General features: G+C 39.6%; 1 protein-coding gene across 1 annotated transcript in view; it reads right to left on the bottom strand.

Annotated features, from left to right (window-relative positions):
- Positions 1 to 21,895, bottom strand: part of col22a1 (collagen, type XXII, alpha 1) — a 60,954-nt gene that overhangs the window by 19,715 nt on the left and 19,344 nt on the right. The window contains exons 10-36 of the mRNA XM_080046096.1: positions 19,599 to 19,652; positions 19,463 to 19,516; positions 17,650 to 17,703; positions 17,504 to 17,548; positions 14,396 to 14,449; positions 14,242 to 14,295; positions 13,559 to 13,594; positions 12,834 to 12,863; positions 12,419 to 12,472; positions 12,198 to 12,251; positions 7,992 to 8,045; positions 7,311 to 7,364; positions 7,125 to 7,178; positions 6,938 to 6,991; positions 5,695 to 5,748; positions 5,480 to 5,524; positions 5,311 to 5,373; positions 4,793 to 4,846; positions 4,531 to 4,572; positions 4,404 to 4,436; positions 3,796 to 3,849; positions 3,159 to 3,212; positions 3,006 to 3,059; positions 2,651 to 2,704; positions 2,423 to 2,476; positions 1,714 to 1,818; positions 699 to 743 (exon numbers count right to left, since the gene is read on the bottom strand). Of these exons, the coding sequence (XP_079902222.1) occupies positions 699 to 743; positions 1,714 to 1,818; positions 2,423 to 2,476; positions 2,651 to 2,704; positions 3,006 to 3,059; positions 3,159 to 3,212; positions 3,796 to 3,849; positions 4,404 to 4,436; positions 4,531 to 4,572; positions 4,793 to 4,846; positions 5,311 to 5,373; positions 5,480 to 5,524; positions 5,695 to 5,748; positions 6,938 to 6,991; positions 7,125 to 7,178; positions 7,311 to 7,364; positions 7,992 to 8,045; positions 12,198 to 12,251; positions 12,419 to 12,472; positions 12,834 to 12,863; positions 13,559 to 13,594; positions 14,242 to 14,295; positions 14,396 to 14,449; positions 17,504 to 17,548; positions 17,650 to 17,703; positions 19,463 to 19,516; positions 19,599 to 19,652 (1,416 nt within the window). The remainder of the gene's footprint in view (positions 1 to 698; positions 744 to 1,713; positions 1,819 to 2,422; positions 2,477 to 2,650; positions 2,705 to 3,005; positions 3,060 to 3,158; positions 3,213 to 3,795; positions 3,850 to 4,403; positions 4,437 to 4,530; positions 4,573 to 4,792; positions 4,847 to 5,310; positions 5,374 to 5,479; positions 5,525 to 5,694; positions 5,749 to 6,937; positions 6,992 to 7,124; positions 7,179 to 7,310; positions 7,365 to 7,991; positions 8,046 to 12,197; positions 12,252 to 12,418; positions 12,473 to 12,833; positions 12,864 to 13,558; positions 13,595 to 14,241; positions 14,296 to 14,395; positions 14,450 to 17,503; positions 17,549 to 17,649; positions 17,704 to 19,462; positions 19,517 to 19,598; positions 19,653 to 21,895) is intronic.

The raw sequence follows: 21,895 nt of genomic DNA, 5'->3' as shown, positions 1-21,895 counted from the left end.
TTAGATTGTGGTTAGCAAGCTAATTAGTTGTCAGATGGTTGTTGGCCTTGATGCTAGCAAGAAATTCAAGTTGGGGTTGGTTGTCAAATTTTTTGGGGGGTTGGTTGTCACATGTTATCTCAAGGCTGCATCCAGAAAAGGAACCCAATAACGAAATACATTGTCAAGCTGTATCCTCACTGACACCCCAGAGAAGGAAAGAATAGAGCAGGAAAAGGCAGCTAGCATGCAAAAGAAAAAAGGGCAACAAAATCAAAACAACCCAGTGCATCCCAAACTAGACCAGCTGCCAAGGCTACAGTAAGTTATGTAGGCCTATTTGTCAACTTGACAATGCAATTAAACTTTCTAATTTAGTTCTACTTGCTTGCCTTCTTTTTAAGATTATTCCCATTAAGATAACATTGTGACAAACAACCCCATAGTGTTTGACAACCGACCCCTTGATGGGGTTGGTTGTCACAATGTGTAAGGGTGTCTTTGATGATTAATTTCTTCTTTATTACATTAAGATAGAAAAAGTGAGGGGTACACATTTCAAGCCAACACCTTAAGCTTCAATTTAATGTAGGAATTACTATTGAAAGATGTTTAGGTGATGAGCAATTCTCACTAGAGTAAAAAGTGTGCCTACTTACCCCGTTCTCCCCTATGCACTTTTTTTTTGGTTTGTTTCAAACTTCTTAAAGTGACATTACCTTTGGCCCTGAGGGTCCTTGGATTCCCTGTGGTCCCGGATCGCCCTGTAATATCACAAGATGACATCAATCAAGTCCTCCTGCTCCTGAAAACACTGGAATTAAGCCCTCTTTTGAATAAATCTTTTTTTAGAGTTGCCACTTTCAGTACACACACCACCGTAGCCAGGCCTCAGGGCAGGCAGGCAGGCAGGCCGCACCTGGCAGCCGTAAAAATAATAAATAAAACAGAACTGCTGTGAGCCAACGGTGTTGTGTTTCCGGTTGTTGCTTTAATGCGATATGTCTTAACAATGTTGTTCCTGTCGGGCTCCTGCCTCGTCAGCAGGACGGCCACATGTCTGGGGTTGGAACATGACTGTGCAACGTGTTGGACCGAAGCACAAAATGTGCTCACTCAGGCTGCCTGTTCTGCCCATACAGCCGCTCACATTGTGTTTGCGGTTTTGAAGGTGGATCGTAGGCAAGGAGACGTTTACAAGCAGAACACGTGTGGAATGCTAAGACACTGCACGGCAATGTGGCTTCTGTTACGATGAGAGGGAACATGTACTGATGAAAATGCATTTATTCTAACAAGATATTGTTTCCTGTGACTTGTAGTCCTAAACAGGCCTACTATAATGATATAGATACCTCTGATAGGTTTACCTATGATCGGTGATTTTATATCTCGTCCTTACAAATTTAAGACTACGCAGAATTATATGGGAAACACAGACATTTCCAAAGATAGCAAATGTACCAGGAAAGGCCCTCAAAATTATGCTGAAACCGCAATATTTGCATTTGATGGCATTGCAGCTGTAAAACCACGTAGTTTGAATATTTCACTATATATTTACCAGTAGAACTATAGAATAACATGTTGTGCTGACTCTTCATTGAATATGAATATATACAGTATGCTGCACTGTATATCTAATGTTGAATTATAGGGAACAGGCCATTGTTGAAAACAGTGAAGCCATTATGAGACAAAAGCATATAACACATTGAACATAGTATGTCTTACTGATTGCCCGTCCTTCCCCTTCCCTGGTGGTCCAGGGGGTCCAGTCAAACCGGGGTCTCCAGATTGACCAGCGGGACCTGCTTGTCCTGGCTTGCCTTGCTCACCCTGAAATAAATAAAATTACAACAAAAAGAAAGGGACTTGAATGCCTCTTGAGGCTACAATAGGTACGTCAGCACTGCAGACACTTTACATACCCTACACATGAATCCTTTGTAGTTCAGAATTCTACATTGTTTGTATTCTTTCATTCTAAGTGTTCGGGCCAATTTTAAAGACTCATGTGCGTGTTATACATAGTGATTGGAGGTGCCTGGCTTATGGCCTTTGGAAACAGATAATGTACCATATGTTCTGTGAATTGGTAAGTTACCAGTACGTAGTCCTGCTTACTGTGGTGAGTGAACATTAAAGACATGGTGGCATCAAAATACACATTTTAAAAAACTTTGCACAGCAGTAACTTAAACAAGGCCAATAAAAAAGCCATTAGAGACAAGAGACATTTGTTCTGAACGCCAGAGCTACATGCAGGCAGATGGATGGAGATGAATTAATGGCACACAAGGTCAATCTCTTTTTGTCTGGAGTCTTATTTTCATTCTGCATTGCCAAAGCCATTCTAGTCGTCTGGACACAGTCTGCTTGCTTTCAGAAACACATCTATCCCAAAAACATAACCCCCAGAATGGCTTTTGAAAAAACTGACCTTGTCTCCTCTCTGTCCAGCTGGACCGGGAGGCCCAAGGATCCCCGGTATGCCCTATAGAAGAAAGACACTGAAGTCATTTGAAGTCAACACTGGCCCCTTTTAGATATTTTATCATTACAAAAAAACACAATTTCTGTAAACATACATTCACTTAAAATGCAAGCAGACATAAACGGACCCACATTGGACTTGCAATACATTTCTTAAGGTTGAGAGAAGACCTACCACACTCCCTGCTATTCCACGGGCACCTGCAGGACCAGCTAATCCAGATGGACCCTGGGAGCAACACAGCAGTTATGGTTAACAAAAATGGAAGTCAGTACATGAATATTAATTATTGCGTGTGAGGAAAAGGGGGATAGTTTTCAATTACTTTATACTTCTTACAACACGTTTACGGACATGTTTATATTTTTGTTGGTTTTAATTATCTATTGTGTCGGTTCATTTGCTCTGTCTGGTTTATTTTATTTTATTCACCTATTATTTTTCTCATGTTTGAAATAAATAAATAATAAACCAAACCTAAACCGTTAGTAGAGATCTATCCCAAAGGGAAAGATGTATGAGCACTCACAGGGTCTCCAACACGTCCGGTCTCTCCTGTCGGTCCGGTATCACCTTTTGGGCCCTGGAATAACATGGAACATTTGATTTTACATTCCACTTCAACTCCCTCTACGGCACATTGACTGAAGGTTTGGGTGTTAAAGATGACATGGCATCTTACCGCTGGTCCAGCCGGCCCCTTAAAGCCTTGTTCACCGGGTAAACCTCTTGGTCCCTTCAGACAAGACACATATGAACACCAAAGTTTTAATAACGTACGTTTAGCATGCTGAAATGTGTAACGTGTTCACACATTCTCACACAAATTAAATATTACACGTACTCTTGTCATAATAACACTGTATGGACTATTCTAGTGTTCCAGGTGACAAGGAATGCAGAAAGATGTTTAAAAAAAGTTTGTAAAAAATAACAATATGTGTCCCTTTCGTAGTATGATTAGAAAATATAATGGGAACACATTTTATTGGGTGTGTGTGGTAATACATGTATATACTTCAACCAACAAAGACCGTCAATGTCTTAAGCATTCTATTCTGATCCGCCGAATCTACTGTGCGTCCATACATTGACATGGACAGAGAATCAGGCCACTACATTCCTCTCTCTCTACAGTTTAATTGACTTAGCCAATTAAAGAATGCCCCACGAGCCCCCACGCTGCAGTGTAGACGCTGCTTCACTACTGCCACACTGACATCTAGTGGACACCTCTGCATATTGCAAGAGGAGGCTGTCTGGTCAGAGATAAAGGGGTAGCATACAAGACAACAAGAAATGGAGAGAGAGAAACCCACCAAGTCTCCTGGTTTCCCTTGGTCCCCCTTCTCTCCCTTCTGTCCGGGTATTCCCTAAAGGAAAAGACCAACAATGCACGAGTAAGTTTGAATGAAGATGAAAATTATATAATTAAATATTTGCTTGTAAAGTATCACAAAACATTATTTGATTAAAAATATAGAATTAAGGCGAGATGCTGCAGGTGAATACGTTACAATTTTTTTAACTTTGATATTGTCATGAAACGTTTTCTCATGTATCATAAATCAGACAACTAACAACATGAACACGTCCTTTAGTATTAACCTTCAGAATAGCAGTTAGAATTATAAGGGGAAATGTTGAATGAGATCTTTGGTTTAGAGTATTGAAAACCACGAATAAAAATGGCTGTTAAAGATGGTTGTAACGGAGTAATATAAACACGCAAAAAGACAAGGTTTAGTAAAATAAACACCTGAATGTACATTTTGGACATTACTTAAACAAATACATATTTTGGAAAGAAAATAGCCAAAATTGACTAGTGCTTAAAAAACAAGGTTTTCGCCTGCCATGTCTCGCCTTCAATTTCCAATTATATTATAACAGAATTTGGTCTGTGTGATAAAACAAGTGTACTCACAGGTTCACCGGGCTCAGGGATGACATTAGCCACCTGTGAAGAAGGAAGCAGATTATAATGTATTGCAGGGCGGTGACTGTACAGCAGGTAAACGTGCTCCTGACAAGCAGCATAAAATATGACTTACATTTCCTGGGATGCCAGGTGGTCCCCTCGCTCCCCCTTCACCCTACGGCAAGAGACAACACATTAACACTGTCTGCATACTAAATGAGACTATTACAGCTAATACAGCATGGCAGCCATTACTGAGACAGAAGTGGGCCGCTCTACTACTACTTCAACACAGCGGGATCACACAGCAAGAAATCAGCATTCGCGTTTGAATAATGCTTGACATTGTATTTGTTGTACAGGATATGAAACAAGCGGCGTATTTTCTAATTTACCTTGTCGCCCTTGTCACCTTTCGGCCCAAATGGACCCTCCTTTCCTCTTTCCCCCTGTGAAAAAGAAGCCAAGATATACATTTTGAAGACAATTCACACACACACATACCACAGACCTTATTTAAACTTTTAAAACAGGAAAATAGGGCCTTTTTCTAATAGGAAGTAGGAAGTCAAGTGCATCTCAAAATGGCATTTTGAAAAATCAGCAGTCCTTGAGGGTTCCCAGGAGGGTTACCCAGCCACTCACTAGTTTATTTGACCAGAGGCGATCATTATTGCATAGCAATATAACGGTGGCCTAAAGAGGATGTCTCCCTATGCACAGTTTTATAACCAATCCAATACTAAATCAACACAATGTGACACTTTTATAAAATGCTGGTCTATAGCTTAGATTGTATATTGAAGAACTAATTAACACTATAGTCTAAAGTGTATAGCTGTGAAATAGTACACTCCACTGTCCATACTTGATAAAAAGCTTTGAGGAGTATGCAGTACGTCGTCCCACTCACCTGAACACCCCTGTCTCCTCTGGATCCATCAGCACCTGGTTGTCCGGCGGAACCAGCTAATCCCTGTACATGAAACAATGCATGCTCATACAACGTGACATGTTTCCTTACCTAACAAAATATACAAAGCCAAAAAAAAAGAATAATGTCAACATCTGTGAAAACTCACTCTCTCCCCTGGAGGTCCCCTCGGTCCGGGAGGCCCGTCGTCACCCTGTGTGTGTGTATGTGTGTGTGTGTGTGTGTGTGTGTGTGTGTGTGGAGGGGGGGGGGGCAGACACACAGCCGTTTAAAGGTCAAATATGCATTTGGAAAACACACATGCTGCTAATGTCCTCAGCCACATCCAGTTGTGTTTCTCTGAGTATAATAAAGTGACAGTACCTTAGAGCCGGGCTTGCCAGCAAAACCATCTGCTCCGCGTTCTCCCCTGGGCCCCTTCAGAGACACAACAGTTACATTGAGAATACATTCTCTAAAAAAAACAGAAGCATTGCCAGAAGCATTTATTGGATACTGTACGTACTGTGAAGGTGAAAGCCACCACAACCCAGTTTTGGCATCATATTTATAATCCTTTAAATGTCCCCGTTGTAAAAAAGCAGTTTCTTTATAAAACTATTGTTTGCTTTTACTGTTGGTTGTCTAGCCTGATAATCAGACTGAATTGACATCACGTCCGATGTGATTTTTTTTCCCCCCGGGAATCCATGATTTAGTGACCACACTGCTGTTGGTTTCACATTGAGTTATCTAGCTGCATTTTGTAGGCTGACACATTTAGTTTCTTTATCATCCATCCACTTGTGGTCTAAAGAAAATGTGCGAGGCTACTCAGTTTGTTTTACAGAGAACATGGTATAGGTAATGTAGATGTTTCCCCCAATAGTACATTGATAACTTGTATCTAAAAGACTTGAAAGTTATAGTTAGCAATGGGAATCGTCAATACCATAAAATTATTAATGCTGTTGTTTTGTGTCTACCTGGGGGCTGAACTCCATGCCAAACTGAACAACGCACACATTTGACGTATTTTGGCCTTGTCAAGTTGACATGGCTAATGTGTTAGCAAACAATTACTCATATGTATACTGCATAAAACAGCATTAGCATCCATTTAGAGTTGTGTTTATGCTCATCTGATCTGATCAACCAATATAAACAAGTACTTTTGCTTTGTGTTTGTGTTCACTACATCCTCAGAAATACATCTGGATCTCAAGCTATTGGATGCTTATCTTTGTTCACCTGCTAATTGCTAACTTTGTTTGCAGCGGAGTTTTCAGTTCTTATTGCCAGATGCCGCTGGAAATGTGGTTGTTGTGAGAACAATGAGAGTGAACAAGAACAGTAAAATTGCAGGCTATTAAAAACACAAATGAGCTAAATGATGCTGAGGTGTAGAGCTGGGCAGAACTTAGAAATATAGATAACAATTCTTCATGGTTCCGTCAATATGGGGCTACAGGAGAACCCCTTTCACATTACACAATGGACTCCTGGGCCAATGTTCATATCAAATGTTTGACTGACGCAGCTTTAAAGTGTAGGTTAGTTCAATGCTTGCACAGAAGGTAAAAATAGAAAAAATTTAAAAAAAAATTCTTATGAAGGTGACACTGACCGTGGCACCGTCATTTCCCGGGAGACCATCCAGACCGTCTTTACCAGGCAGACCCTTTGTAGATCAGCGACAATGAATTAGATTCAGCGACATGGACACAGAACCCACGACACAGATTAAAACATCAACGGCTGATTAAAAAATTAATAATATACAGTATTTATTTGAGAAAAAGAGGCCAACTCACAGACTTCCCAGACTCTCCTGGTTTTCCGGAAAATCCGATCTCACCAGGAAGACCCTTCGTAAAAAGAAAGAAACAGGTAGGCTAGGTGAGCACGTTCATTCATTCTGTAACATGTATTCTGTTGCCATAACAAATGATCATATTTAAGAATTGTCTGGGTCTTGGTCGGTGTGTTTGGTCACTTACAGGGGGTCCAGTGTGTCCTTGGTTGCCTGGTTGTCCAGCTGGACCCTGAGGACCCTGGCAAAAAAAAATAAAAAAAATAAAATGGCATCAATGAAATACAGCCCCGGAAAAAATGAAGAGACCAGTCTGGATTTTTCTTCAATCTTCATCTCTACATTACTTATTGAAAATGCTCTAAATGACAATATTTTTATTGTGAATTTGGTAGAAATGTTGTCAGTAGTTTATTTTATAAAAACAAAATGTTCATTCTACTCAAACATATGCCTCTAAAGAGTAAAAGAAGATACACTGAACATTTGGAGTGGTCTCTACAATTTTTTCTGGAGCTGTATATTCATCATGTATTCTCAAACCCAGTTAACACTAGTACCAGTGGACAGCCACTAGAGGGAGGTATTAACACACTGTTCACGTTGTTCGTTCAACATTGGATACCACACATTGGATACACCAAATTAATTGACATAACCTGTTGGTTTTAATCTAGCCCGATTATATTCCCTCTGTTCAAACATATGGTGAGGACACGCAAATTAATTATTCTAAATAACTCCTCGAGTAATCCTTGAGGCATAAGAACAAAAGCTATACATAAACAAGAGCTCGTCACAAACAGGTGTGTTACCAACATGTGTGTACACATTGTGTGCTTGCTATGAAACAGAAATGTGTTCTTACAGCGGCTCCGGGAAGGCCATCCACTCCAGGCAGTCCATTTTCACCTTTCTTTCCCTGAAAAGAAAATAACAGTTAAAAAAAATGAAAAATGCAGGCAGGTATTACATGATGCAAGTTTTATTACATGAAAAGTGACATTGTATTACATGTTTATGTTGTGTTACATTATGCGTTGTTATGATGCAATGTCACCGTCTTCTGTAAAAAAAAACATGTTCAAAAACTGCAGGAGCTAAGGTTAACTATCTGGAGCTAAGCTTAACTATCATATCAGACAGCAAACTGAGAACCACAGACAGCTGATGATAGCTTTGATGCAGTGGAGGGGCGAGAGAGAGTCAGTGGCTCAATCTATTCTATACCAAGTCAACCATAAACAGCCATACTCTATCAGCGCTGGCAGCAGGGGAGAGACCAGCCCATTATCTACTGCTCTCAGCCCTATACCTTCACCCAATTCCCACAACCCCCACACTCCGTCACACTCTCTGCCTGTGCATCTTTATCTGAGGTATAACAACCCACAATACTGGAGAAAATGGGTCAAGCTCCTCACTACCTGACTGTTGTGTTAGGATTCACTTGGAAATTATTTCTGCAGGGCTGTGAAAATGCTTTGGTGGCACCTCCAATGATATGATTAGAAAACTATTTTGTGTGTCATTGTTTTCATCAACATTTAAAAGGTGGCACTTTTTACCACTTCGTGTAGCGGGTCCAATTGATCCCTTCCACAAGATCATTTCACCCCTCCCCTTGGGGAAAGTTGTGTCGTAGCACAGAGTGTTTTGCATGGGTCAGTGTTCTAAAACCATAATGATTATATAATTTGTTTTTATTCATGTGGGTAAAAAACCTGAGGTATAAATAGTCACTATTACTTGAAACAAATACAATTCAAATGTTCTGGAAAATCATAAATAGAAAAAAGAAAATGTCTCATGTTACCCAGTTCTCCCCTACTGTAAACCTGTTCAATCTGGACAAAGGAGGACAAAGTGCATTTCCGTGAATACAAGAGTCTGTAGTTAGTGGCCAGAAGGGGTTTGTATCTCCTCGCCTCTGCTGCCCAGCAGAGCTGCTAATGTTCGATCCTACATGTAGCTGATTGGATTGTAATTGATCCCAGTAGCAAGGGGCAATGGAGGTCACTGCTTGTGTTATTGTTTTAGAAAGACCAACTTATAGGATGAAATGCTTAATGTTTTATGAGAAATAAAGTTTGTAGCATTGCTAAGAAGGGAGGGGGAACTACAGTGGAGATCACAGGACATGGATTTTTCTTTTTGTGTTTGTGTCTGTCTTTAAATGTTACGTGTGTGTGTGTGTGTGTGTGTGTGTGTGTGTGTGTGTGTGTGTGTGTGTGTGTGTGTGTGTGTGTGTGTGTGTGTGTGATCATGCGATTAATTACTTCAGCTGACATAATACATAACTTCATGTAAAAAGTATTTTACAAATAACAACATAGGGGAGAACGGGGGAATCTGAGGCATCCATCGGGTAATGTGAGCCACCCTCTGTATCTAGGCAACGGAAAACATTTGTGGTCATGTGAGATATATGTTTTCAAGCCCCTCTCATTTCCCCATGGCCCTGAAAGAGAGGACCTCATGGTGCTGTGGTAAGCATGTTTTTTTGACCTTTATATGTATTTTGCATGTAAATGTAAATTTTCTTGCTGTCAACTTTATCAACTGTTGTGCCAAAGCAAATGTATTCACGTAGAAAAACTTCTATCATACATGTTGATGAACTACCAACATATGACACCATGTGATGCTGATAACTGAAGATTAGCCTGAAATGCTAAGAGGTAGTTTTTCTCAAATTGTGGTGGTGGGGAAAAGTGAGCCAAATGCTGTGGGGGAAAGTGAGTTCCCCCACCATGAAGCACAAGTTAAGTTTAGTCGTAAACATATTTTAATGTAATATTACATAACATATGTTTTATTTTAATGTCATACACATTGTAGAAAAGCCATCATGCCAAGGAAATACACCAGGAAGACGACGTTGGGTCTTCTCCTGTGTTCTGAGTCCCAGGCTGTTCTCGCTGGTTCTGATTTTCCTATGCTTTGACCCCCAGACACTAGCTGGCTCTAAGGTCCTGTGTTCTGACCCCCAGACTGTGTTATAATCTAACTGGTTCTATCTTTCATTAGAATCTTATTAAAACCTTTTGAATTATAATATGTATATATGTAATATTTGATTTTGTTCAGAGTTACTTTCAAGTGTTTAGAAAATTTGCTTTGCTTTATTGACCAAACCCCATCATTCTTTTACTAGTCTGACATTAGTTCTGGAATGTGTGGCTAGCTTTCAGGATTCTTACTGTTACAATATGTGTTGTTATGGTAGTTTCAGAGTGGAAAAAGTAAGTGGATCAGTTTACCCCACAGCTGGGGTAAAGTGAGCCACATGACAACTTTTTTTAAAACAATCATATTTTCACTGCCCTTTGTCTTGAAAAAATTCTGCTAATGCCCATTTCTAGGAAACATCCTGAATTAATGGGAAATGTGTAAATTTGAGTGATAAATCATTTTTGCTCCCTTAGAGGGGAGCAAATGTAAAAAGTGGCTCAGATTACCCCGTTCTCCCCTACACATTTGTCCTTTTTTTCTCTCTTTTCTTAGTTTGTATGTATTGTCTGGTGTTGTTTGTTTGTTTGCTTATTGTTACAAAAAAAACAAAAGAAAAAGAATTATACAAAAGAAAAGAAATGCTTAATGTTTTAATTACACAATGCTGTGTGTCAAGGGACCATGAAATGGAGGGAAAAGGAAATGAAGAGATACAAAGACAGTTGTTGTACCAGCACAGATAACATCAATCCTCATTAGCATTAGAGTGTTTCAGCTATAGTTCTAATCCCATTGGACATTGATAAACACAGTTATGGGAGTACAAAGCAAACTTCCAATTACAGCAGACTCAAGACTATTGTTGTGGGAGAGCTTCCCTGGAGGAATAATAATCTCATTTCAGTCAAACTCACTAGTTTTTTTTTCTGCATATGTCAAGTCCTATTAAAGCAGTGAAAAGCATAGACTTCCATAGAAGCCAGAGTGCAGGGAGCATAAATATGGTGCAGTGCAGTTATTATTCGGAAGACGTCTTGTTTCAGTAAAAATGTGTCTGAAGCAAAGATGCATCGTTTGTGTTTTAATAATGTTTTACTCATGAGTTATTGATCTCAGAGGTTTAACCCTTTGTCAATGTATTTTCAGCTTTACAGCAGTATGGAATGTCCACTTCATTCTGGACATTGTATTTCATCGTTATTCTCCACATTTTGCATTTTTGTCCGTGCATAAAATGGATATTGCATAATGCACATGAGATTTAATTGTGTTTTGATGGGTAACATAATTCATCATAGGAACAGGACAGAAATTCTGCTTGGGGTCGGGTTAAAGTCAATGACAGATCATGGATATGATTACATGTAAATAACATGTAGTTCTCGTTCTCCCAATCACTTTTGACTTTTCTCAACTATCTTCTACAAATATCTTCCGGTAACCGTAACTAAGTGCAGTTTATATAACTCCAGACATGCTCCAGCATTCACGCTAATTAAGACTGTTTCCTTATTGTGTTTTAAGCACTTGCAAATGAGTGGCATGTACAGTAAATGTCACATCGAAGAAGATAAGTTTATTTTGTGAATCGTAATAACGATGCAAGCTGCTTACAACCTGTCCCTTCACATCATGGTCTCGTGAACGGTATCTCACATTTGGCCTTTCACAGAAAAGGGCAAGAGATAAGACAGCAGGAAGCTTACTGTATATGAACGCTTCAGGGACAGACACTGTCTTGCCCTGAATCTGGCCTTGCAGGCAGACTGTCAGATTGTCTACGGAATGAAGAGTTTGCATTGTGTTAAATGCGCTGTACCACCAAGTCGAATACCTATGTCCTTCTGTCCGGATATATCTACTCTGATTCTGATGGTTAAATGTAAGCTTACATCACGTTACAATTTATTAAGCTGACTCTTTTATCCAAAGCGACTTACAATAAGTGCATTCAAACCATGATGGTACAACCTCAGAACAGCGAGATTCACCCAAGTACATTAGCTTCAAATAAACCAAACTACAAAGTGCCACATGTAAGTGTAACATTCACAACACAAGTGCTAGTTTTCTTTTTTGACTTGTTCAGATAGCAGTCACGTCAAAAGTAGATTCTTACCTTCTGGCCAAACTCTCCAGGTTCCCCAGGCAGACCCAGTTGACCCGGAAGTCCCTGAGGGAAAACAGTGATCAGCTAGCGGTCATATCAACTGCTCAACCACTGCATCTGAACAGGTGACTTTTCCATAGCAACACAATATCAAAAGCATCATAAAAAAGGGAACATTTGGGAAGGAAGTCATAAATCCTTCAGAGTAATAAAGAGGTAACGATGCTTACAGGAGAGCCAGGGGGGCCGTCAGCCCCGGGAGGTCCGGGAGGTCCTTCAGGTCCCTGAGAACATGAGGATGTTTTACACGCGTCATTTAAAACACAATATTGCTTATATTACTAATGGAGATTACAGTTACAGTTTATACTGTTCTTTAAAAATAAATACAGCATGTACATTGAAATGTGTATTGTTGCGGTTATTTCAGGCCAATTCCATGCAGAGAGAATACACCGCAATGTAGATAGAAGTGTATTTATTTGTTCTTGTGTTCAAGTTGAACACAAAAATAATTTTTAATGCTGGTATTGACCCTGGATTCATATTCTGCCACCACATCAATTTCATACTACCGTACACACTCTCTATTCAACCTTTAATAAGTAAAATATGATACTGTTTCATCTTTGAGCATTTACTCACCGCTTCGCCGCGTAAGCCATCTCTTTGAACCTGAAAAAAATGCAGGAAGAAATAATCACATTTTTATTGTCTTGTCATTATTTTCTAATGTGAATATCATTGTCAGATTGTTTGTGCTACTTCAGTGTAACTACTAGGAAGGAATGTGGCCATGTAAAATACACCTGCTGACCCCTTATCTCACACAAATGGTATTTATAGCGTTTCAAAGCAGCGTTTTTGAAAGGGTTTATAAAATGGTGGAAAATAGTCAGATGGATAAAAAAAAGGCCAGTACATGTCCTATAGCAGAACAACAATGATTGTAATGCTTGTTTATTCCCACCACATACCCCCCACAAAAACATCTGCTTATGTTGAAAAATAATGGAAAATATTGATCCGTTATCAATTTATCTTCCATTGACACGTATTATGTCTGTTAAAACGCGTATCTACTCTCTAGATACGTGTTTTAAGTTAAAGTGGGTCAGCAGGTCAGACCTGTCCTTGATTGTCTGTTTTTTTCTTAAATGAAATTCATAAAACCGCATTAAATGAACATAGATCAAATGTAGAACTTTGTCTTTCACTGCATGTTGTTGTTTTGTTTTTGTGGTGTTGTTGTTGATGCTGCTACTCATCTTTCCACCTCCATTACTGCATTATGTACTTCACCGCATAACAAGCCTGTCATTCTGAAGAATCATACTCTTATACCCTATCGGTCCATTGTTGGTACTCACCACATCTCCAGGTAATCCGGGAAGGCCTCTCTCCCCCTGTGACACACAACAAGGATGAATACCCCGTCATTAGAATCAAGAAGCTCTCAGAGTACAAGAGCCTCGGGCAATATGCTAATGATACGGCAGCCACCATAATTTATGAGACGACGTGTAACCCTAAAGTGTGCACTTATTGTAGGCCTATAGAAGAAAGTGAAACTTGTGTGTAAAGCACCACATAAATTCAATTATCCGTGCATATGTGTGTGTGTGTGTGTGTGTGTGTGTGTGTGTGTGTGTGTGTGTGTGTGTGTGTGTGTGTGTGTGTGTGTGTGTGTGTGTATGCGTGCATCCTAGAGCATGCATATGGGTGTGGTCTAAGAATTTATGTGCACCCCCTGGAAGAATCATCAAAGTCAGTTATTACAGACAGACAAATAAAATTGAATTTTTTTTTTCTCAGACAAATGAGTGGGCTGACTTTGATGGTAGGCACAGAGGAGACTGAGGAATGTCTGGAGAGAGCAGACAGTGGCTTGGGAAAACTGATGAGGCCTCGTTTGAAATGATTTATATCAGCGCGGCTTAATAAAGTTATATGCTTACGGCAATGTCCTCTTTGTAATCTTTTGTAATCAGGTGAACATGGTGTTTTGCATACAGCTTAAGAGTGAGTGGGTTGGGGTGGGGGCATACTGTACCTTGCTGCCTTTGAATCCGCTGGCGCCGGGCGAGCCAATCATTCCTCTGGTTCCCTAATAATGTATGTAACATCTTCATTAATACCAAAGGTGACTCATGGATGGACGTATATCTGTGGTTTGTGAATACAGCAACTTAAATATCCCAACTTACATCTTTCCCGGGAACGCCAGGTTTCCCAGGGAATCCATCCAAACCGGGCTCACCCTAAAACAGAAAGTATTAGAGAAAGTGAGCGTGACGTATCGCACATTTCTCAATACATAAGGTTTAAATAACCATTGAAGGTTTTGTTATTCAAAACACCCAATGTCTGTGTTTTGTGTGTGTGAAAATGAGTCCGTACACATAGGAATTGATGTTTAGTTTTTAGCAACCAATTAAAGTTGTGTATACAGTAGGCTAGTTAGCATGTGCAGCAATAGAAAGTACCATGGATTCACATTTAAGAGCAAAACACTCAAGCTTCATTGTCAAATAAAATTAAAATTAAAATTAAAAATTAAATCAAAATAACAAGACAAGCCAGTAGGTCTCTGCTTGTTTCTCAACACATCAATGACTTGGCTGATTTGAGCTAAAGGCTGACGTCAACATGCTAACCTAGTCACGCTTACAACGTTTACAATATATTTGTTAATCTTTGGTTTAGCATGTTAATTTGCTCAAATCTGCTGGTCATTACTGTAAACCAAAATATAAAAATATAAAAAAATTCAATTCTGACCACATGGTGGAACTAGACGAAAAAAACAAGTTATCACAAAAAATCAATCGACAGTTCATCTGGTGGGCTGATAAGGTAATCCATTTGATGGTCGTTGAAATATTATGTTCTAAACTACAAATCTAAACCTCATGGTGACGCTTTAGGAAAAGAAACAGCATCACCAAAGTCTTTATGAAACATCATTTGGGAACCCAGAATGCCTGTACCAAATATTCTGCCAGTACATCAAGTACATACAAGTTATAACAATGGATACATACAGTGTATACAGTCAGCAGATAACCAAGGTCATGAGGATTCATCTGCACCATCTCATTCTGTTCCAAGTTTCCGTCCTATCGTTTACATGTTTCTCTGTGGACCAGTGATGGACAGGCTAGCATCCCCAGAGCCACGCTGCTAGCATGGCTAATGGAGAACACATTTCTAAAGCAGTGGACAGTGCTGTGTGCAACCCACAACAGAACCCCTTGACTTTTTCCAGTCAGCGAGCATTGCCCTGACCTCAACCCCAGGTGCCTCCTCGGAAGCACTTATTCCCTTTAGCGCTTTACTGAGGGAAGTGCTTTTCCAGTTTTCACCTACAGGAAATTGCTTACTGACTGACTGACTGACTGACTGACTGAGAGCACTGGATCTGACATCAGCATGTGTCAATGGAGCCTCAGTATGCCTAGAACCTGCTACACATCCTCATGACATATGGGAAAGTAATCAATGTACTAATTCCTTGTTCACCATTGGTTCATTGTTAAAGCCATTTAACCCATTGATGACAGCTGCTGCGCGATGCCACATTGCCTCTCCTGCCTGATGCTGCATCGTGCAGCATTGTTACTTTATCTAATTTTCATGGCATGCGCAGCATAGAATGCACTGTCATTGGTTCAAATACACATGAGGTGGGTTTTGTTGATTTTTTAAGACCACGTGACCACCCAAAAGTTGTGTGGTTTGCCGAAAATCACATCAATCAAAAAAATAAAAAATAAAACAAAACAATAAAAAAAAATAAGCCGGCTGTGTCAGCGATAGTGTATTACAGAACAGTTAGTGGCGTTTGATGCGCAGAATCAAGGTCCACTATAGGCTACTGACGAAAATCACACTAAATATTTTATATTATTTATTCTTTTTTTTCTCCCCCATCTAATTTTGACGATTTTTAGAAAAATGTGTTGGTGTGTAAGCGCTAAGGGAGCATGTTTAAATAAAACCTGTGAACCTTAACTTTTAAATGTATTTTATTTCATGTTTCTATGTGCTACACAGGCTTAGATATTAAGGTTTTGGTAGACTTGACAATTCGTACTATTTTTTCAGAAAACCCTCAGGCATTAAGGACATGCTTCCTAGATTGCCATAGTCATCAATGGGTTAAAGCCTCTGGACACCTGGTCTAAACTACTAAAACTCAATATATGATAGCAAAGGCGGGTGTCTCAATAAGCTTTAACTAAAATCTGATTGAAAATAAATGTTCATAAATGTCATAAAATGTCATTAAAAGAACAGCTTTTTCACTGTCCAGACCGTTTGACAGGTCTGTGTGGGTGTGGCCGAAACAAAACTGTCCCCATGGCAACAGGCATTGTTTTTATTGAATGTTTGGACAGAGAACTGCCGTGATTTCTTCAAAATACTTATTGTGTAATAAGAACCAGTGCATAGCCCCCCGCATCTAAACCGAATTTCGTAAAGTTTATCAAACATACTGTAAATGACAATATCCTTCATTTGGATTGATAAAATATGCCTAACTCATTTCAGATGCTGACTAGCATGCAACGAACTCTCCAAATTGCATAGCTAGAAGGATTTTGTGGATTTGCGTTTACAAGGGACTTTATATTTAAATGCTAGTTGACAATTCTGCATGATACAAAAGGAAACGTTACAGCTGTTTCTTATATATTTCTGTTGGGATGGATCACAAAAATCATCTTGACAACTTGACATCAGCCGGAATCCATTTTGACACCTGAAGATAACCTTTTTTTTCTGATTCCATTGTAGTCTGAACTGCCACTGTAACATCTTTGTGCTGGCAAAGGTAGAAAGGTGCTGCAGCTCAACGGAAACTTTCAGACATCAACAAAGCCCTGAATGAGCTGTATACTGGCCAAACACCCCCCCACACAATCCCAGACAGGAAGTTTGGCCAGTGAATCAAGGAAGCCACATCTGTTTGCACGATTACGCCCCCTTCACTTTCTCGGTTCCTCTGAGAAAGAATGCCCCCCCCCCCCCACCCCCCTCAGAAGTTAACCCTCAGGTTTTGCAGTATTTACTCAATTTAGCCCATGTTCAATCTCACATCATGATTCAAATCACAGGACATGCTGGGAAAACATGGAAAGTAGTCAGGTGTTCTCGAGCAAGTTTTCCTGAACGTATAGAGCTACGCGGCCAAAACCAACAGTTGTATCAGGTAACTCCCATGTAAGATGATGTGGAACTGTGTGAATGTGATGCATGGGCTGTTTACATGCAACCAACTCAAATTTGATTTCTTATGTAGAATTACTCACCCTTGTGCCAGGAGTTCCCTTTTCACCTTTTGTACCCAAGTCCCCCTAGAACAATTAAAACACAGCAACGTCATCATGTAATGTAAAATTATTGAATTCATTTTAGATCCAAAGTGATTATTAGCTGAAGTGCAGATTATACTCACAGAGACACCTTTAGGTCCTGGCTGGCCGGCGCTTCCCTCATCCCCTTGAATTCCCTATATATATAACAATGTAACAATAGTATATTAGTGGAAGAAGTTATTGACTTGGGGCTCTTTTTTTGTTTGTTACTGACTCAGCAATATACAACAGGCCAACTGGGGAAGTACTGCGTCAGAGCCAATGTTAAAAAAGTAAGTGACCAACTAGGAAAGCTTGAAACCCTAAAAAAAAAACAGCCGTTGTCAGTGACATGTTCTCACCCTTGTTAGCCTGGCTGATATTTCAAGCAATTCATTTCATATGTTTACGCACTGGAAACATTACACGCTATTGGACAGTATGACTGAAAACATAGCGTATCTTTGCTCTTTTGGTTTAATACAATTAGCCCAAAAATGTATACATACTTCAGGTATTAAGAATATACTTATATATGTATATAGTCTACTACATACCTGCACATTTGTAAGGATAAATCCTGCCATCATCTCATTGTATCACCACTATATTACCAGTCTATATAGTATTCTATTCTATTTCAAAAGTATAAGGCCTATATTTTATCCATTTATGTATGCGACGCCTCTTACCACCTGTTTGATTTTCTTTCATTTGCATAGCATTGTTGGACAGAGCATGAGAACTAAGAATTGCTGTGCAGAGGACTGCTTCTGTAACAGTTGTGCATATGAGAATAAAATAACCTTGATTGTTAGCTTCATTTTGAAAGGGTATTTGGCTGGAAGTGTAGCCCTATACTAAACTGGTATGTAGCACAGCATTGTCTACTGATGGGTTAATCAGATCACTCACTCGTGTCTTGTAAATAATGAATGGTTCAATGGACATTTTTCATAAAAGACAGCTTGACATGGCACAGGGGAAAAGCACTGCCAGCTGTAAATGATACAATTGATGATATCTGAATTCCATTTGGCTCACTGTCATTGTAAATGTTATTGATAGCGTAGCACCTGTGCTGTTCCCGTATTTTGCTGCTCTGAAATAGGCCTATTATACTGTAATGTGAAGTAAGTCACCTGTCCTATAATCTTAATCATTTTTTATATGATTTTTTTGTTAATATTTCGGGGCGAAAACCGAAAATCCGACAGCCGGAAATACAGTTTTCTTGGTAACTTGGTAGTAAACGATTGCCTTCATCTACATCTATCATACAAAGAGCCAGCTCAGCATAGTGTTTGAGACTTTTTTCTGGCCCCCTGATAAGTCCAACATTCACTCAAAATGTAATCCCTGGAACACCAGTTGAAGTTAAAAGGCTGAAAAGTTACTGTTTCAGTGCTATAGACAGCAGCAAGGCCCAGAGTTGTGTTTACAAAAATATTTTAGTCTTACGCTTGGTTCCAGGTTCCTCAAAATACTTTAGTGTTGATTAATGATGATATAATTATTCACTTCTAAGAATAACATGCAGAGATAACATGTTTTCTAAAATAACAATAAAAAACTGAAAACTGTATAGTGCACCTTTAAATGTGTCATAAAAACCAACCAATGGGTGAAAGGTGACAATTTGTTTTCACCATCTGCTGCTTCATCCAAGGGAAAGTCAACCAAACTGCCCCTCTTTTTCACAGGAAATGGATAGCAGGCTGTGAGGTAATTGTGCATAAAACACATGTACGCCCCCTTTACAGAACAAGTGCCTCTATCTATGATCAGTCGCAAACCAAAATGACTTAAATACTACTTTTTTTATCAGCATCAACATTATTCTAAATCCTTCAACAATGAGCCAAATGCATGTGGTGTTGGAATAAAAAAAATGGGAAGACAAAATTCACACACCTTTTGTCCAGCCAGACCCGGTGGCCCTTTGTCGCCAGCCAGTCCCTTTGCACCCTAAACACACACACATACACACACATAAAAATCATACATAATTTGAATAGTTTCACAGACTCCTGATCTGAATGCTTCTCACCTTGTCCCCTTTGTCTCCGGATAAGCCGTCGATACCCGGCACACCCCCAATTCCCTGTCAGATGATTAGAAAAAAAAACACATAATTAATACCAGCGTGTGCACCGTTACGATTCACCATATGAAAGAAAATCCTCCCCCACACTTCCAGGGTTGACGAGTGCCACACCTTCTCTCCTCTCTGTCCAGCAGCACCTGACAACCCTATCCTTCCTGAATCACCCTGTAAACAGAAGGCAAGTGGTTACTGTGACTGTGCTGGAAGTAACAAATAAGCATGCAGGATTGGCTGCCAACCCAGGCCACGATTCAGGCGTGCCGTGCTGTCAGAGTATCAACCTGGTAGTGTCACAGAAAAAGGTTTAGTACATGGTGGATGGAAGTTTAATGATGAACGAATGTTAGAGGTGAATTGATGGAATTGATCAAGGCGAGACACGGCAGGCACTGGTCAATGTTGAGATTTTTTTGGCTATTTTGCTTCCATAACATGTATTCTTTCTTTCATAAAAGTATAATTAAAATGTCCATGATGTACACTACATTTAACTAAACCGTGTCTGTTTGTCTATTTTTCTTTTCTTTTTTCAATACTCAAAACAAAATATCTCAACTGGTAAAGCACTTTATTAGGATTTGTTCATATCTTGTTAATTGTCTGGTTTATGATGCATTCTGTTCTTAAAAACATGCTGAAAATTCTTTTTTTTAAGACTTGAAGGATACATATTTTTTGTATATATACTGTTTATATATTTATAAAGTCTGTATCCAAAATCTCTTCTGTAAAAACGTTTTGCTTTAATATTTAGTAAAAATTAGATTACGATTTTAACCCAGGCTTTATTCAACCTCTACATTTTTCGGTTTCAATAGAGCAAATTCTCACATAGCATAACGTGATGGTAGATGGCATCTTTACATTCAAAGTGTGAACTACTGTATGCACCTGCAGTGTCTCGCCTTAATCCAACAGAAGACACAGACGTTTGGACACAACAACAGAAGTTACACTGCATTTCACACAAACACAAGTCAGTAAACACAAAAACACAAAGAAACTTTTGTAGTAAACGATTGGGAGCCAGAATATGCTAACAGCTGTCCACATCTTTACCGAGACCCACAATGGTCTGTTCGTCCAACCAAAGACTCCAGGAACAATGGCTTCCTATTGTCTTAAAAAAGTGTTGCACTGTTAGTTTGCACACTTATGTCATATGCAAATCCAAGGAATTCCTTGGAATTGAATAAACTGGACTGGAGTGGGAAAAAAAGTAATGGCTGTTAAATTACACGGTGCCAAGAGGTCTTGCCCACCGCAAGACTTCCCTCTGCTTCGTAAACCACTTTACAAGACACAGAAGGTTGGCCTTTAATTATTTTAGGAGCTTATATCATTCCAACGCACGTCATGTCTTTTCATCACATAGATTAGACGTGAAGGCCCCATCTCTTGCCCTGCCCAATAACCAAACAGACATTATCTATACCAACACTGCTAAATGGGGGAATTGCCTGTCCTTGTCGCTTTAAAGTTGCAATTACAAAGAAATCGAAGTCGGATGAATTTACTTTCTCCCCCTGTGCGACTGTGACCGAGGTAGCCATTTAAAACCACAGCTTGGAGTCGCATTACGTCATGTTTTTTGTATCAGCCTTTGAAAGGTTTACAACAACAAATTGCAGCCTTCTCTGGGAGAAAGTGGAGACAGATGCTAAAGCAGAAAGCAGGGAATAGGAAAAAGCAACAGGGATGCTCTGTATTAAACTTTGATATAATGCGCTTTTATCGAACCAGCAAGGTTTCCAGCACCAAGAACTGAAAAAAATTGAAATAGATTTATCATGAAATGAGTTCCGCCGTCTGCATTACTGATGTTATCAAAAAAGAGCCCCTCTACTATTTTTTTATACGGAGATAACAGAGCTTTATACTGCAGGTACACCTGCATTATTAAAACTATCAAAACCTAAGTAGATTACACAAGGTGAGAACACCATGTCCCACCTTATATCATACGTTCTAAACATTTTAAATGTCCCTCTCTGGACAGTCTGAATGATGCATGCTGAAGATTTTGTCTCGAGGAATGAATTACACTGCGTGACTTCCAGCTGGCATTGCCAGGCAGCAGCACAGAGGCTGTGATCTGAGCTGGGTGGGCGTCTGCGTAGGCCGGCCCGCTCCGCTACATCCTCTGTGGTAACCTGTCCTATAATTCTGACTATAAAAGCTATGAGCATTTTCCTAGCCACTCCCTGACAGAAAAGAGGTCAAACGAAGAACATAAAACA

Source organism: Ammodytes marinus (genome assembly GCF_949987685.1).
Source record: "Ammodytes marinus genome assembly, chromosome: 17".
In the NCBI taxonomy this organism is placed as follows: domain Eukaryota; kingdom Metazoa; phylum Chordata; class Actinopteri; order Uranoscopiformes; family Ammodytidae; genus Ammodytes; species Ammodytes marinus.
This window is presented reverse-complemented; position numbering and strand designations above follow the sequence as displayed.